This window comes from Ambystoma mexicanum, chromosome 9, assembly GCF_040938575.1.
Source record: "Ambystoma mexicanum isolate Mex_15411 chromosome 9, UKY_AmexF1_1, whole genome shotgun sequence".
Lineage (NCBI taxonomy): Eukaryota > Metazoa > Chordata > Amphibia > Caudata > Ambystomatidae > Ambystoma > Ambystoma mexicanum.
This window is the reverse complement of record NC_090931.1, coordinates 1,557,494,464-1,557,510,116: the sequence shown is the minus strand read 5'-3', so window position 1 is coordinate 1,557,510,116 and position 15,653 is coordinate 1,557,494,464. Positions and strand designations below refer to the sequence as shown.

Sequence of the window (15,653 nt, the reverse complement as noted above, 5' to 3'; positions counted from 1 at the left end):
GTGGTTCTTCTTTAAATGGACCCCCTGGGATTTTGTCTGGGCTGGGAGCTTTGCCCATCTTCAGGGATGATATTGCTCCTTCTGCGTCTTTTATGGTGCATTGATTTGCAGTGTCACCCAGTATGTGCGATTGCACGCGGATGCTACCAGTTATTGGATGATAGCTCTCTGTAGTACCTGAGTTCATATGTAAAATTACTATATGTGATGTTTGATCCAGATAATCATGAGAAATGTACACACTTAATGCGAAGATCGTGGATGTATGTTTCACATCATTCACCAATCAATACAATTATCGACCACCAAAGACTGATGAAACCGTTTGGGGCATTCCCTCTTTGACTATGTCCACTTCTGGAACTCATGCAGTCACTGCATTTATCATAGGGTGTGGTTAGAAAGCAGCATTAAAGAGACAACATACATTAAACTGTTAAAACAAGAGCATGCATGATTTTTTAAATCTATTTGATTTATGTAGAATCATTTGTGATAACCTCTGTGTATTCTTTGTATGTTTAGGACCGTCTGACGTGTCATTCCTTCTAAACCAGCAGGTAATGCACCCATGAAGAGGCAACATAAAGAAAGGCATCCTGTAAAAAGTACTGGGAAAGCCACATTGGACAGATTTCTCCCGGGAAGAATCAAAGCGAGGATGGTCCAAGGTTATGAGAAAGGACAGCCGTCCGGAAGCCAACTCTGGCCAGACGTTAAGCTTGAACTCTGCGGCGAGAACACCACTGCACGTGAAAGTTGTTTTAGTGGCCCGGCCCCGCTTGGTTATCCTCAGGAAATTCCTAAATTGCAGGGAACATTTAATGAATGTGACGTTAATCCTCATAATGTAAAACCTTTTAAAGGTCCACAAAACATACAGAAAACCCTAAGCCCATACTCGTGTTTGGAATGCAAGAAAACCTTTGGTAAAAAGAAATACCTGACTGAGCACAAGAGAACACACATGGCAGTGAGACCATTCTCATGTACTGAGTGTGAGAAGAGCTTCAGGAGGAAGTACAGCCTTCTCGTACACAAGAGAACACACACAGGAGAGAGGCCCTATCATTGCACGCTCTGTGGGAAAAACTTCACTCAGAAGGGCGCTCTCAATAGACACAAGAGAGCCCATATTGGGGAAAGGCCGTACCATTGCACTCAATGCAAGAAGAGTTTCAGTCAAAATGGAATCCTTATTACGCACATGAGAACTCACAACCATCCAAGAAACAAATGCCTGTCCCAAGTGTAAGGCCACAGGAAGGGGTGCTGCAGATGAGTTATTTCTCACCCTCTTCAGACTGCCACTTAATCTGCTCGTTCCTCACGTCAGTTCATTTGTTTTGGCTTTAGTGTCCATTCCAGAGAGAACAAAATGGCATGCGTTTATCTGCTGCTCGTGGTCAACCTGAAACCACATTGCTTGCAAGATAAGTCCTGATGGAAAGCTTCAAAGTAGTGAAACATTCCTGCAGTGACAGCGGCCTGTACTGCCAGCTGGACACATCCTAGGAACAACGGTTCTTAAGTAGAAAGGACCACACTTTCATCAGCAGAACTGGGGCATAAGTAAACATACACATCATCAAATGGGTGCTAGCTACACTGCAGGTGGTTAGAGTTAAAAGCCTGGTGCATAAAATAAAGTGTACACTGACTTCTAATACTTGTATTCTGTGAAGAACCAATGCTGCCACCAAAATGGAAGCTAGTCGGGGTAAGCGGGGGAGAGGACTTACCATAACGAGTTGCAATGACCTGCACCGAGTAATGGATCTAAGGCAAAACCAAGGGTATGTATTAGTGCTGTTGGCCAATAAAAAGAGGTAATAGAACACCATTATTACCTTCAACACCCCCTCTTGATCCGCCAGCCACAGGCGTCGCACAGACTCCCCAAGACCCTCTGCTCCCCCTGCATGTAACGGCAGGTGCAGGCTCAGAAGATGTGAACCCAGCGTCTCGGAGGAAGAGCTTTGACCAGGAAAGCGCATGTAGGTGGGTGATACAAGCAGAGGCAGGTGTGCACACTTCCTGAACCCCTCTCCCGGTGCCGCAGATTTTCATGGCTCCCACTGTGGCACAAGCTGACCACCACCACTAGAGCACGGGAGACCAGCACCGCATGGCCTATGGACGAAGAGGGAAAGGTCCAGCATGAAGCGCAATATAAATGATTAATAATAATTCAGTAATTTGGAGGAGCATTGACATTCTGGGAGAAAGGCAGGAAGTGATATTTATTTTGATTTATAAAGAGCATGCTGCAAACATAACACTCTACCGGCCCTTTGCAGCAGCGTAACTGGGGTTTCAGACCTTTGTACCCCTAACCGAACTCTTCTGACACAGCAGCTGGGTAGGTCCAGAGCAGGTATTACAGCGCTACTGTGACCAAGCCGGCAGATACAGCACCATGGGCTGCCGGAATGATGGTTACGGTACGACTAGAGCCAATCCACTTGATGCAGCTTTTCATAGCGGGATTGCTTGATGTGCTGCTATTGTAGTATTGTTGTGTTGATATGATGTGTTCGAGGTTGTGGTCTGAAAAAGAAGATTTTCATGGTGCAGCAGAGCATGATGCATGTGGGCGGGACGTGGAGTCCTAAAATGGTGCTGAACACTGGGATGTGTTCCTCTCTACTCTTGCACAGGAGAGTGGGAGGAGTAGCTGCAGGCCTTGGTGGGAGTTTCAAGGATATGTATTTATGTTTACATTTGTAAAGCGCACTAAGCCCTGGGACAGCACGGGGCTGTTGCTTGACCAATTACTTGCAAAGTCAATACAGATATTGTATAAAAGGTGTAAAGACGGGTCACATGCAACCCCTTCCATTTCATACATTGATCTCAAGTCGGTACAGTGGCCGGCTACTTGCTCCATTGTGTTGCAAATCATCGGGCACCAGGCAGTGAATGCTTTTGACGGCAAGTCCTATTTGATTTTTTATTTCATATTATTGCTTATACCACAAACCTAACTCAAGACCAGCTAAGCTCTTTACAACAGGGGGTGCCAGAATTGCGCTTGACATTTCATACGGCAGCTGAAGAGTACACTGCGTTGCTGTGTACTGGGGCCACTTTGTGCTTCACATCCAGCTACCCCTGCATGAGGCTTTGAGCCGTTGTGTGTTGCATACCCCTGTGTTTCAAACCTGGAAGCCCTATGAAAGGGCATTGCCACATATATGCTCCATGTTGAGCTTAACATAACGCCCCTGCATGGTTTCTAAATTCTGCTCCCCTGCATTCGCTTACAGGCACCCCTGAGCCGTGCATTGCTCCACTTTGCCTTTGTGTCCTTTTGGCGCTCACACCAGGAAACGCCGGAGTGGCGCACTTAAATGTTTAATCTTATCCGCTCCTGGATTTATTACCTGCAATGAACGGGTGCTGAAGAGTGGGGGAGGGTAGCCGAAAAAGTCAGGCTTGTTTGGTGGACTGGCCCCTCGTGTGTGAGGCACTGCGGTGCCTGCTGCATTGATAGCACTGGCCCCTCGTGTGTGAGGCACTGCGGTGCCTGCTGCATTGATAGCACTGGCCCCTCGTGTGTGAGGCACTGCAACGTCTGCTGCATTGATAGCACTGGCACCTCGTGTGTGAGGCACTGCGACGTCTGCTGCATTGATAGCACTGGCCCCTCGTGTGTGAGGCACTGCGATGCCTGCTGCATTGATAGCACTGGCACCTCGTGTGTGAGGCACTGCGACGTCTACTGCATTGATAGCACTGGCCTCTCATGTGTGAGGCACTGCGGTGTCTGCTGCATTGATAGCACTGGCCCCTTGCGTGTGAGACACTGCGGTGTCTGCTGCATTGATAGCACTGGCCCCTCATGTGTGAGGCACTGCGACGTCTGCTGCATTGATAGCACTGGCCCCTCGTTTGTGAGGCACTGCGACGTCTGCTGCATTGATAGCACTGGCCCCTCGTGTGTGAGGCACTGCGGTGCCTGCTGCATTGATAGCACTGGCCCCTCGTGTGTAGGGCACTGCGACGTCTGCTGCATTGATAGCACTGGCCCTTCGTGTGTGAGGCACTGTGACGTCTGCTGCATTGATAGCACTGGCTCCTCGTGTGTGAGGCACTGCAACGTCTACCGCATTGATAGCACTGGCCTCTCATGTGTGAGGCACTGCAGTGTCTGCTGCATTGATAGCACTGGCCCCTTGCGTGTGAGACACTGCGGTGTCTGCTGCATTGATAGCACTGGCCCCTTGCGTGTGAGACACTGCGGTGTCTGCTGCATTGATAGCACTGGCCCCTCATGTGTGAGGCACTGCGGTGCCTGCTGCATTGATAGCACTGGCCCCTCGTGTGTGGGGCACTGCGACGTCTGCTGCATTGATAGCACTGGCCCCTCGTGTGTGAGGCACTGTGACGTCTGCTGCATTGATAGCACTGGCTCCTTGTGTGTGAGGCACTGCGACATCTGCTACATTGATAGCACTGGCCCCTTGCGTGTGAGACACTGCGGTGTCTGCTGCATTGATAGCACTGGCCCATCATGTGTGAGGCACTGCGAAGTCTGCTGCATTGATAGCACTGGCCCCTCGTTTGTGAGGCACTGCGACGTCTGCTGCATTGATTGCACTGGACCCTCGTGTGTGAGGCACTCCGACGTCTGCTGCATTGATAGCACTGGCTCCTTGTGTGTGAGATACTGCGGTGTCTGCTGCATTGATAGCACTGGCCCCTCGTTTGTGAGATACTGCGGTGTCTGCTGCATTCATAGCACTGGCCCCTCGTTTGTGAGGTACTGCGATGTCTGCTGCATTGATTGCACTGGCCCCTCGTGTGTTAGGCACTGTGATGTCTGCTGCATTGATGGCACTGGCCCCTCGTGTGTGAGGCACTGCGACGTCTGCTGCATTGATAGCACTTGCCCCTTGTGTGTGAGGCACTGCGACGTCTGCTGCATTGATTGCACTGGCACCTGGCTTTATATTGCTCTTCTGTGGAGTAAGAGGCACCTTTGTAGGAATGGTGCTGGTAGGATGTACAGGTTCTGGGGAAACATTGCTTTAAACAAAAGGACTGATGAGGCCTGTGATACTGGAGAGTACTGTGAAGATTCACCAGGTCTTGTCACTTCTCCCCAGGGGTAGCCATTTCCTATGAGGCTGCTGTCCAATAATCCCCCCAAGGGGTGGTAAAATGCAGGAGGACCTCATCGGAAGGGACATCCCTCCTGGTGATCAGGAAGACCATCTGGGTTATGGCCTGACTGAAGTAGTCACACCCCAAACACACGTTGACCCACCTTCCCTACATGTGTTAGAACAGACATATGTGTTATTGTAATTCTTTAGTATTACCATATATAGAATCTACTGAGACAAAGAAGAGCATGTGAAACATGCAGAGTGCTCAACGTTCGAGTATTGACACGAGGTCGCTCGCAGGAGGATTACCAAAGAACCATTGACCTCAGCAAGCCCTAGAAAAACAAAATAGAAGAAGGACTCATGATCTTCTCTCCTCGTCAGAGACCCTGGGAGATTCAGAGCCCGTACAGAGAAGGAAGATTGGATGCTGGCGAGTTGCTAAGGGAGTCCACTGTGGATCCTGTGTTGGCAGGATCAAGCCCAGCAGAGAACAGGTGAGGCAGTGGCATGACCTCCAGGAGGAGGTGGACTGTGGGGTCCAACAATGGTGCCAAGACTGCAGGAAGCCAGAGTCTGCGGGAGCCTTGCAGAGACAGCACCGGAACAGACAGTCACAGGAAGCAAGAAGGAGATTGACTCCTGCCCACCAGAACAACCAGCACTGTGCAAGGAAGTCCCAGAAGGTAACAGGACGCACGAGTGCACCGTGGTAACTGGGAGGCATACCAGAGAGTCTCCAAGTGTCAGGGACCCTAATACAACCAGAGATTGCATCAGAGGAAAAGTTCCTCCTTGCAGTGGCAGACATAAGCCCACTGACCACCACAGAATCAGAATCAGAGATTGCATGGGAGGACAGCTTCCTCATTTCAGTGGCTCGCACAAGCCCACTGACCATGGGAGGGCACGAGAACACATCCGAGAGGAACTTCCTCATCACAATGGCAGACATAAGCCCACTGACCACCACAGAATCAGAGATTGCATGGGAGGAGAGCTTCCTCATCACAGTAGCAAGCATAGGTCCACTGACCACCACAGAATCAGAGATTGCATGGGAGGAGAGCTTCCTCATTTCAGTGGCACACACAAGCCCACTGACCATGGGAGGGCACGAGAGCACATCTGAGAGGAACTTCCTCATCACAGTGGCAGACATGAGCCCACTGACCACCACAGAATCAGAGATTGCATGGGAGGAGAGCTTCCTAATTTCAGTGGCACGCACAAGCCCACTGACCATGGGAGGGCACGAGAGCACATCCGAGAGGAACTTCCTCATCACAGTGGCAAGCATAAGCCCACTGACCACCACAGAATCCGAGATTGCCCTGGAGGAGATCTTCCTCATTTCAGTGGCATGCACAAGCCCACTGACCGTGGGAGGGCACGAGAGTACATCCGAGAGGAACTTCCTCATTACAGTGGCACGCATAAGCCCACTGACCATCACAGAATCAGAGATTGGCCTGGAGGAGAGCTTCCTCATTTCAGTGGCATGCACAAGCCCACTGACCGTGGGAGGGCACGAGAGCACATACAAGAGGAACTGCCTCATCAAAGTGGCAAGCATAAGCCCACTGATCAGCAGAGCATAGAGGACTGTATGTTACAAGAGATTCCTCACCGCAGTAGTAGTTCCAAGACCACCAGGAAACTGGAAACCAAGAGAAGGGGTGACAGAGCTATATCCCTCCTCCAAGTAACCAGGGGAAGGGAGTCATTCCTCCTGGCCCTAAGGGGTTGGCAAAGAGAGCTCTTTCTCAGACAATAAAGGGAACCACAAAAGAACTATAAGATTTGATACAGTTAAGAGAACTGATCCCAGGGGTATCTTGTAGAACTGTAAAGTAACCAGGGGAAGGGAGTCCTGAGACATTATGCTGTCGAGCACCAGAAGCCAGGAGAAGGGAGTCATTCTCCTGGTGAAGGGACTTTACTTTGATTATAGACCTTTTAAGTTTAAGGGATGGATAGTCTGATTCTGACAGAGAACGGAAGCTTATTCTTTTGATGGACATTCTGACACACACACATCCAACCCCAGTTTTCCTAGGTTGAGGCAGGGAAACCCATCACAAAATAGGAATAGTTAGGTTTATTCTAAATATAAGTATATGCCAACCATTGTGACCCCCTCCTTGACAGTCTCATACTGCTATACCCTCACAGGACCCAGAGATGGCCCTGTTTCTGTCTTGATTGTCAGGAGTGTGTTGTCTACCTTTTTGCCACACAGATCCTTCCATCAAAGGCCTACTACTTTGGTTTGAACATCAGGTCTGAAATTAGTGGCTTTAAGCGAGCCGTGGTAGTAAAGCACCGCTCTGAATCCTTTTTTGGCAATGTCCACGGCCACAGAGATGGCATGGTCAGAAGCTGCTTCCCCCTCTCTGAGGAGGGACTTGGCTTTCCGTTTCTTTTTGCCAGGCAAGTACTCCAAGAGTATACCCAGCTTGTACAGCAGCTCCCTATCGTAACGCAGAAGAATGGCCATACAGTTTTCTGCCTCGATCCTGGCCATGTTCCAAATGCATCCAGTGGTTTCCCTTCCTTGTCAGGGTGAACTGCACACAGGGAAGATGGTTTGGGGGATTATTTCCTGCAGCTTCAGCGACTAGTGAGTCTGGATTTAGCTGTGTTTGCAATGCTTTAAGGGCATATTGTCAAAAGAAGTTAGAACTAGAAGAAGGATTCTGGATCCTGAACATGCGGTAAGAAAGCTAAATATGGCCTCCAGGCGAGGAGTTAAAGGAAATGATACGTTTTGGCTGCAGGCCAGATGGACACTGCTAATTGTATTGCCAGCCTGATGAAAGGGAATATTCAACATCAGGAGAATCTATGAACAATCCAATGCCGGAGAAAACATTCTACTCCCTCCATTTCACACCCAGGCGTCCTCGGCGTAAAAGCATGCTGTCATGTTTTGCCATGTTTGATGCACCTAGGCATTTGCAGATGAGGGGCACCCCACAATAGTAAAATATTATCAGCATCCTTAAGTCACCCACCTCAGCATACAACACTGCACAGTGACAAGGGGACAACCAAGAACAGAAGATAACTAACCTACAACAGCAACACCAATACTACAAACATTGCACAACCGTCCACCGACTGGTTCACATATACGACAATGAGCAACAACAACCCACGTGTCCCTGGGAGGAAGGTTACAAACCAGATGTGGACTCTGCTTTATATTACTCTAGCCCCCCCTCTACTGACTCTGCGCCCACTGGAAAACCAATACATGAAGGCAAGAGCCAGAACCAGGGGGGAAATTCTGCATTGGATTGCAGTACAAATTAAAATATCCAAAATAAATACAGTGGGGGAAGGAACGGACGAACCTCTTATGCCTTGTGAGTATTCAGAAAGTGCAGCAAGGAAGAGGGGGATAAGTGCTGGGGAGTCCAAGCTCATGGGTGAGCCACAGATGAAGTGCAAGGTATGGTAAGTGCTATGCAGCCGTGATCTGCGCTGGGTGGAAAGGTGCAAATCTCCAGTGCGGAGGGTGTGCCGAGTCAAGTGCTGAAGGTAGAGAGAAGTTGGGTGATTGGGTGTGAGAGGTCCGGGGCCCTGTGGATGCATAAGCGTCCAAGACGCCAATCGCACCAACTGTGAGATTAGCAGAGGAGGGAAGAAGGGAAGGAGGCGGAAAAGAGGAAGGTCTTGAGGTTCTTTTGGAACTTCAAAAAGTCCTGCTCATGATGCAGAGGGAGGGGAGGGTGCCAGCTGAGGAAAGCAATTGCGCTCCTGCCCTCTGTTTAGCGAAACACTTTACACACAGGGAGTTGGTGCCAGAAGAGCATACCAGTCTAGAAGGTGAGTATTTTGTAAGAGAGAGTTGCAGATAGTGTGGTCCCTGGCCCCAGACAGCCTTGTGGATGATGCAGAGGGATTTGAATTTGATCCATGCAGCAACTGGGAGCCAGTGAAGGCTTTGTAGGGAAAGAGATGCGGTCCCTGGATTTAAGGCCAAGGATACGTTTTGCTGCTCTATTCTGGCTTAGGTGAAGGGGACGCAGAGTGGACGAGGATAGATTGCGGAGGAGGCTATTGCAAAAGTCAAGCCTAGAGAGAACCAGGGCTCTGGAAACATTCAGCTTCTGGGGGAAAGTGAGAAAAGAGTGAATTCCTTTGAGAAGGAAGAGCTGAAAGTGGGACTTCTTGGCAATGTCCTGAGTGTTAGGGAGGCAGGAGAGAGAGAAGTCCAAGATGACTCCAAGGTTTCTGGTTTCAGAAGAAGGAGCAGGGGGAGAGCCCAAGGTGGGAGGTCAGAGAGAAGGGAAGAAGGAGGGAGCAGGGGCCCCAATCGGAAGGATCTTAGTTTTGCTGGCATTGAGGCAGATATCGTTGGAAGTGCACCAGGCCTGGATGGCAGATAGACAGTCGGGGATGAAGGAAGGTGCCAGTGAGTCAGTAGGAAGTCTGAAAAAGAGTTGTGTCGTTTGCATAACACTAGAAATTGAGGGAGAAGGAGGAGACGAGTGCCAGCTGAGCGAGATAGATATTAAAGTGCCAAAGGGAGAGGATAGGAGAGAAGAAGATGCCCAGGATGACTTGGGAAGAGCGGTCAGTTAGGAAAGCAGTCAACCACTCTAGTGCCCGTTTTGCGATACCAAGGTACTGTGGAGCCTTTGTATAAGGATGGACTGGTTGACAGTGTCAAAGGCAGAGGAGAGGTCAAGTAGGATGAGGACAGCTGAGGAGTTGGAGTCCAGAGATGCGAGCAGTTCTTCACAGGTGTTCAGAAAAGCAGTTTATTATTTATTTAATGTGTTTATAGCTTAACATAAGCTTTTCACATAACATAAATCGAATTACAAGAGTAAAATACTATTATAAATTCATACAGCATATTCATAGGAACAAAGACAGAAAAGGACAGTAAGTAACATAGTTGACCACAGAAAGAATAATAAAATTACAGTTATCATAAATGTCATAATTACCTTATAGCAAAATGCCCAGAATAAAGAATACATTTAAAATGTCATCATCCTGATGTTTCGACTTGGCGTAACATTGTACTTAATTCACCTGTATACAGTAAATTTACATCAGATTTGTATTAAAGCTATAGAAATTCATACAGATTGACTGCAGATGAAGACGCTTAGACATACAGTACCATATGTAGTCCCATCATTGGTTAGGGGAAGGGAACTTCTATATAGGCATGTCCAATAGCTTCTCTACTATCCCAGGCACTATATGGATATGTCCAGTAGTTTCTCCACTATCAACCACACATTGTATAGCGCCATATAGAGTTTCATACCGGTTGCATTCAGCGCCCTCAGCCAAAAGTCTTCACTACTGATGTGATCCATACAACGGACAAAGTCTCCATAGAATATTATGTAAGTCTTTTGCATCGAAGGGCATCTAGTTAGAACATGTTTACCGGTTTCAGTGGCAGATCTATTCATGCAGAGTTGGCAGTAGCGATCTGGTTTGATCAGGTTGCTCATAATTCCGCTAATAGCCAGTACCGGTAATTGGTCAATCCTCAGTAGAAGGATAAAACGTCTCAGTCTTGGTGAAGGGCACAGAGATAAATAAATAGATGGTTTCTTAAAGGTGTATCTCATATGTTGAACAAATTTATAACGTTTCAAACCTTCTAAGTGTGCAAAATTGTCAATCCAATCGTCTAATTCAGATTTTTTGGTCAAGGCGCAGAGTGCATTAGCATGATCTGTACAAGGCCTATTGATCCAGCCGATCTTTTCCATATAGTTGATCATCTGTTTTTTCATAAATGGGAATGTGGCAGATTTATTGATTTCATTGAACATGGCCTTCAATAGAGAGTTTTCTGCTTGCGGTGACATCTTTAAATATAGTACAGTCCTTTTCCTGAGTACTTGAGCTTTCAGGGAGATGAGACCCAGTTCCAGTCTGAGGATAGCCATAGGTATACAGCTCGGGAGACCAAGTATTTTTTTTCCAATATTTCCCCTCAAGTATCTGAAGCCATCCCAAGTCTATCTGCTGTAAGGCTTCTTGACCATAGATGGTCATGGGGGTTAAGACCTGTTGGTACAGTTGTCGTGCAGCCCAGACAGTATACCCACAGTGAGATATGGAAAAACGATATATCAGGGAGCTAATTTGAGCACTGCGTGTAATTCGAGCATCAGGAGTTCATGTTGGACTCCTGGCGGTGCAGCTCTCTCTTTTGGTTTGGTGAACAGACCCCTGGGATACCCTTACGGCACCCATGGGTGGGGGGTACAACCCTGTACCCCTAGTATATGTTTTTGGTCACCTGTGGGTGGCCCGCAGAACTGATAATGGGCTGGTGGCAGCTCCATGATGAATTTGACAGGTGCTCTGAGTATCCTCCATTTTGGGATACCCAGGCCCTGCCATTGGAATTAGTTGATTCCTGATGGAAAACAAGATGGCCCCTGTGGCCTCTTGCTTTCTATTGCCTGTTACCTTGTTTTCCCAAAGTCTTGGTAATCCCTGACTCTGTCCCTTCCCCCTGACTGGCTGTTGGGTGGAAGTTCCATATATGGTGTTGTTGTGAAGTCCAGTCCAGACTGGCTGGAGCCTTCCCAGTGACTGTATGTTGTGGGTATGCCCTGTGGGTGGGTCCTGGGTGAATGAAATGTGTGACCAATATGCACTTCTTGTTGTGCTGTCTGGTTTCTGGTATGGGAGGCAAAGACTGAGACAGCCCTGCCCGAAACTGGCCTGAATGTAGTGTGTAGTGTTGAATGGCTGGGTACTTGTCCCAATCCACATTCCTTGTTGTGAGTGTCTGAGTGGGAGGAGGATGGCCTGAATGCACTGTGTGCCTGATTGGCTGACTGACTGCATGAATGCCCTTCTGTATGATTGGCTGCTGCGTGTGACCCAGCAGTGTGGATGAGAGACAGAATACTATATCTGGGGACCTCACCACCACTGGAAATTGTTCAGAAGCTGTGTCTACACTTGAAGAGTAACTGAAGCTGCTGATCCTCGACGCCCAGCTGGAAGAAGAAGACTTGCTGTTGCATTTGCTTTGACCTGATCTGAAAGCTGCCGAACTCGTCAAGGACTGATCCGAGAGAGGACCTGGTAAGGCACCCTCTTCCCATGCTCGAGGGACCATCAAGCACCTCTAACCTTCGCCGAAGCTCCCTGGAAGTCAGACCCTCGAAAGGCTGCCGACCCAAGACGGGACTGCCGAGAAGAATGAAGCAAAGCACCCGGACTTCGCCGCTGTCGAAGTCTATTGCCGTCGACCAGGGTTCGCAGTTTGTTTTACCGCTGGAGGCCCGTCGAAGTTGTGTTGCCCAGCCGTGGGGACCACGTGACGCTGTGCCGCCGACGACCAGAGCCGCCCGCTCCTTTGCCTAAGAACCTTTGAATTGAAGGACTCCCTTGTCCGCAAGGTCGACCGCTTTGTCCCGCCGGAGAAAGTCGAGGACGACCAACGCGCCGAAGAGAATCCGCCGGTGGGTTTCCCGCCACCTGAAGGCCACAAAGACTTTGCCGACTCGACGCCCTTACTGGGCCACAGTTCTTCTGAAACTCTTTTCGGTCCTGAACTATCCATCGCCGAGGTGCCCCGCACACCTCATCCTCGCAGGACGTCGCTGACGAGCACCGCCTGGATCGACGCCGTAGTCTGGGCACCCTTGAACTTCTTCTCCTCGGTGCCAAGTTCACCATCTTCGACGCCTCTCGACGATCCGTGGCTCCTGCTTTAAAGGGAGTCACTCAAGAAGGATCCTTTGACGCGTCTTTGAAGAACTCTACTGCACCAGGTACATTGGGGGGGGTAAAACCTTATAGGAGGAAATAAGACTAGTGAACAATATATGGACTGGGCTTGTGCTATATATCTTTATTTTACAGGTTGCCCAGGTGGGGGGGATCTCCACACAGAACTGCGTCTATCGGTAGGGGCCAGTATTCTGCCTATTGTTTCAACCATCTTGCGTTCCTTCCTATCTCTATTGCTGGTTTCCTTGTTATCGGTCTGTGTGACATTTTAACCGTACAGTTGATGCACTTTAATGAGATTTGATAACATTGGTGGTACCACTTTAGGATTGTATATATTTATCATTGTTGATTTCCGAGTACAAAGTGCGTTATTGTGATCGTGTACATACCTTTTGAATATTAATTATATAAAGACTGTGTTTTCAGTAATACAGTGTGTGGACATTCCTTTGTGGAGGTTCGGGGACTACACTGTACTTAAGAACCAGCCTGCATCACCTCCTGAGAAGCTAGGCCTTGATTCCTCGTCAATTGCTACCTTATAGAGAATCTTGGCTGGGGTCCGCTGTGCCTCTCCTCTACCATATAGAGAGCGGAAGTACAGACACCCCCCACCGGTATCTTTACAATGGTACATGGTCTTCAGAATTCCAAATCGAGCTGAAACTTTGGCCGCATCCTGCTGGGCTACCAGAGATGTGAATTGAGTCTGAAAGGTCCCCTTACCAGAGTGCTGGACCTTGCAAGTGACGAGAATCCAACCAGCAATATTCTGTCTACTTCTGGCTCCTTAAAAGGGTGCCAAAACCACAGAGCCGCATTCAGCCATGAAGAAACTTTTGCCTGGAGCCTTCCCCGTTGATCCATGCTGCAGTGTCCTGTCTTCAGGCTTCATGGCAAGGAATTCAGCAATCGGGTTTCTGGCTGCAGATCCTGAAGTCTTCTTGCTGCAACTCTTCTTCCGTGCTAAGGTACTGTGTTGGCTGCGTTATTTACCTTAAGCCTGTGTGATTTCAGTAAAGGTTTTGGGGTGTCTTCTGTGATTGGGAGTCTTCTCATCCAATTCACCCAGGCCCACTGCTGGAATCCTCCTAGGGTGCCTCCTCCCGGCTCTCAATGACCAGGTTCGCTCATGCTCCGACCCCACGGCTATGGTTGACACCTTTAACCTCGCTATGCAAAAAGCCTTAGATGATATCGCCCCATCCAAATTGAGAAAACCCAATCCTCGAGCCCACCTGAACTCCTGGTTCACTCCCCAGCTCAGAACCCTGCGCAAAGAAAAACGAATTGCGGAATCACATTGGGAAAAGCAACCAGTCCGCAGCCAACAAATCGTGCCTCCTCCTGGCCACCCTTAACTAAAAGGAAGCCATATTCCAGGCTAAAAAAGACACTTACAATAAACGTATCGAACACGCCAAATCCAACACCAAAGAATTGTTTGGAATCCTAAAAGAACTTGAAACCCCTGTCACTGCACCAGACACTTGCATCAAAGATAGCACTTGGTGTACCAAAATCCAAGAGGCTCTCCTCTGCAAGATTGCCACCCTCCAAATTAAAATCAATAACAAACAATCAAGCCTACAATCCAACCCACAACCCAACCCTATCCCCACCCTAAACCACCCCATCCCAGACTCTCTGACTCCTTTTAGCTTCTCTCCACTCTCCATTTCCGAAGTGGAAAAGATCATCACCAACCTTAAACCGACCAATTGCCAAGGCGACCTCTGCCCGGCAGCTATAATCAAGGAAGCAGCTCTTGACCTAGCGCCATTCATTACTATGCTCATCAACTCTTCCTTTAGCTCTGGGATCGTACCTGACAATCAAAAGGACGCATGGTTCATTCCCCTATTGAGAAAACCTACCCTGGACGCTAGTATACCCACAAACTACAGGCCAATCACCACGGTCCCGTTTTTACTAAAAATCCTCGACCGTGCAGCGTATCTACAAATTCAAGACTACCTTGAATCTAACAAACTCTTGGGACTTAGGCAATCTGGGTTCCAGCCACGTCACGGCACTGAAACTGCCCTCATAGATTTAAAAACACAGACTGAAGATCTAAAAGACCAAGGCAAACTTGCTCTCTTACTCCTCTTGGACCTTTCGGCGGACTTTGATCTTGTCAATCATGAAATCCTCTGCCACCACCTTAAATCAGCTGCACACTTCTCCGATAAAGCTACAACCTGGATTAGCTCCTTTTTAGACAATAGATCTATGCGCGTGTTCTCTCCAATAGCAGCCGCCCCACCTGCACCTGTCTCCTGTGGCGTCCCACAAGGATCTTGTGTTTCACCCATGTTGTATAATGTGTTCACCAAACCTCTCCGATATCTTGGACTATCTGGGTGTCACTTACACCAACTACGCCGACGACACCCAGATACTAATCCCTATCTCAGGTGACTACACGGCTGACTCCCTCGCTATCAATGTCATCTACCAGGTCATCCAGGCGTGGATGGCTCAACACGGACTCTGTCTTAATGATGAAAAGACTGAGCTCCTTATTCTTGGTTTGCCACAAAAACTTACAAAACTCGACCCTGCGTTCAAGTCCTTCATCATCGATGGGAATATTATCCCAACCGCCAAGGACACAAAAACCCTAGGGATCTACATTGACTCGACACTATCCCTGACCAGACAAACTAACTCAGTCTCTTCCGCAGCGGAATATACCTGCAAGCTTATTACAGCATGTCGCCCTTTCCTCTCCGCAACCAATTGTGTCACCCTGGCCAGAACTCTTGTATTATCCAAGATTGATTACTGCAATGC

General features: G+C 48.6%; 1 protein-coding gene across 3 annotated transcripts in view; it reads left to right on the top strand.

Moving 5' to 3' along the window:
• The window catches only part of LOC138489519 (zinc finger protein 649-like), a 164,777-nt gene extending 163,110 nt beyond the window's left edge, over positions 1–1,667 (top strand). For 2 of the 3 annotated variants that reach the window (XM_069617263.1, XM_069617261.1), the window contains one exon: positions 558–1,667. In XM_069617263.1, coding sequence (XP_069473364.1) covers positions 558–1,255 — 698 coding nt within the window. In that variant the 3' untranslated portion in view covers positions 1,256–1,667. The remainder of the gene's footprint in view (positions 1–557) is intronic. The other variant, XM_069617262.1, reaches the window with a different exon arrangement.
• The last annotated feature ends 13,986 nt before the right edge of the window (positions 1,668–15,653 follow it).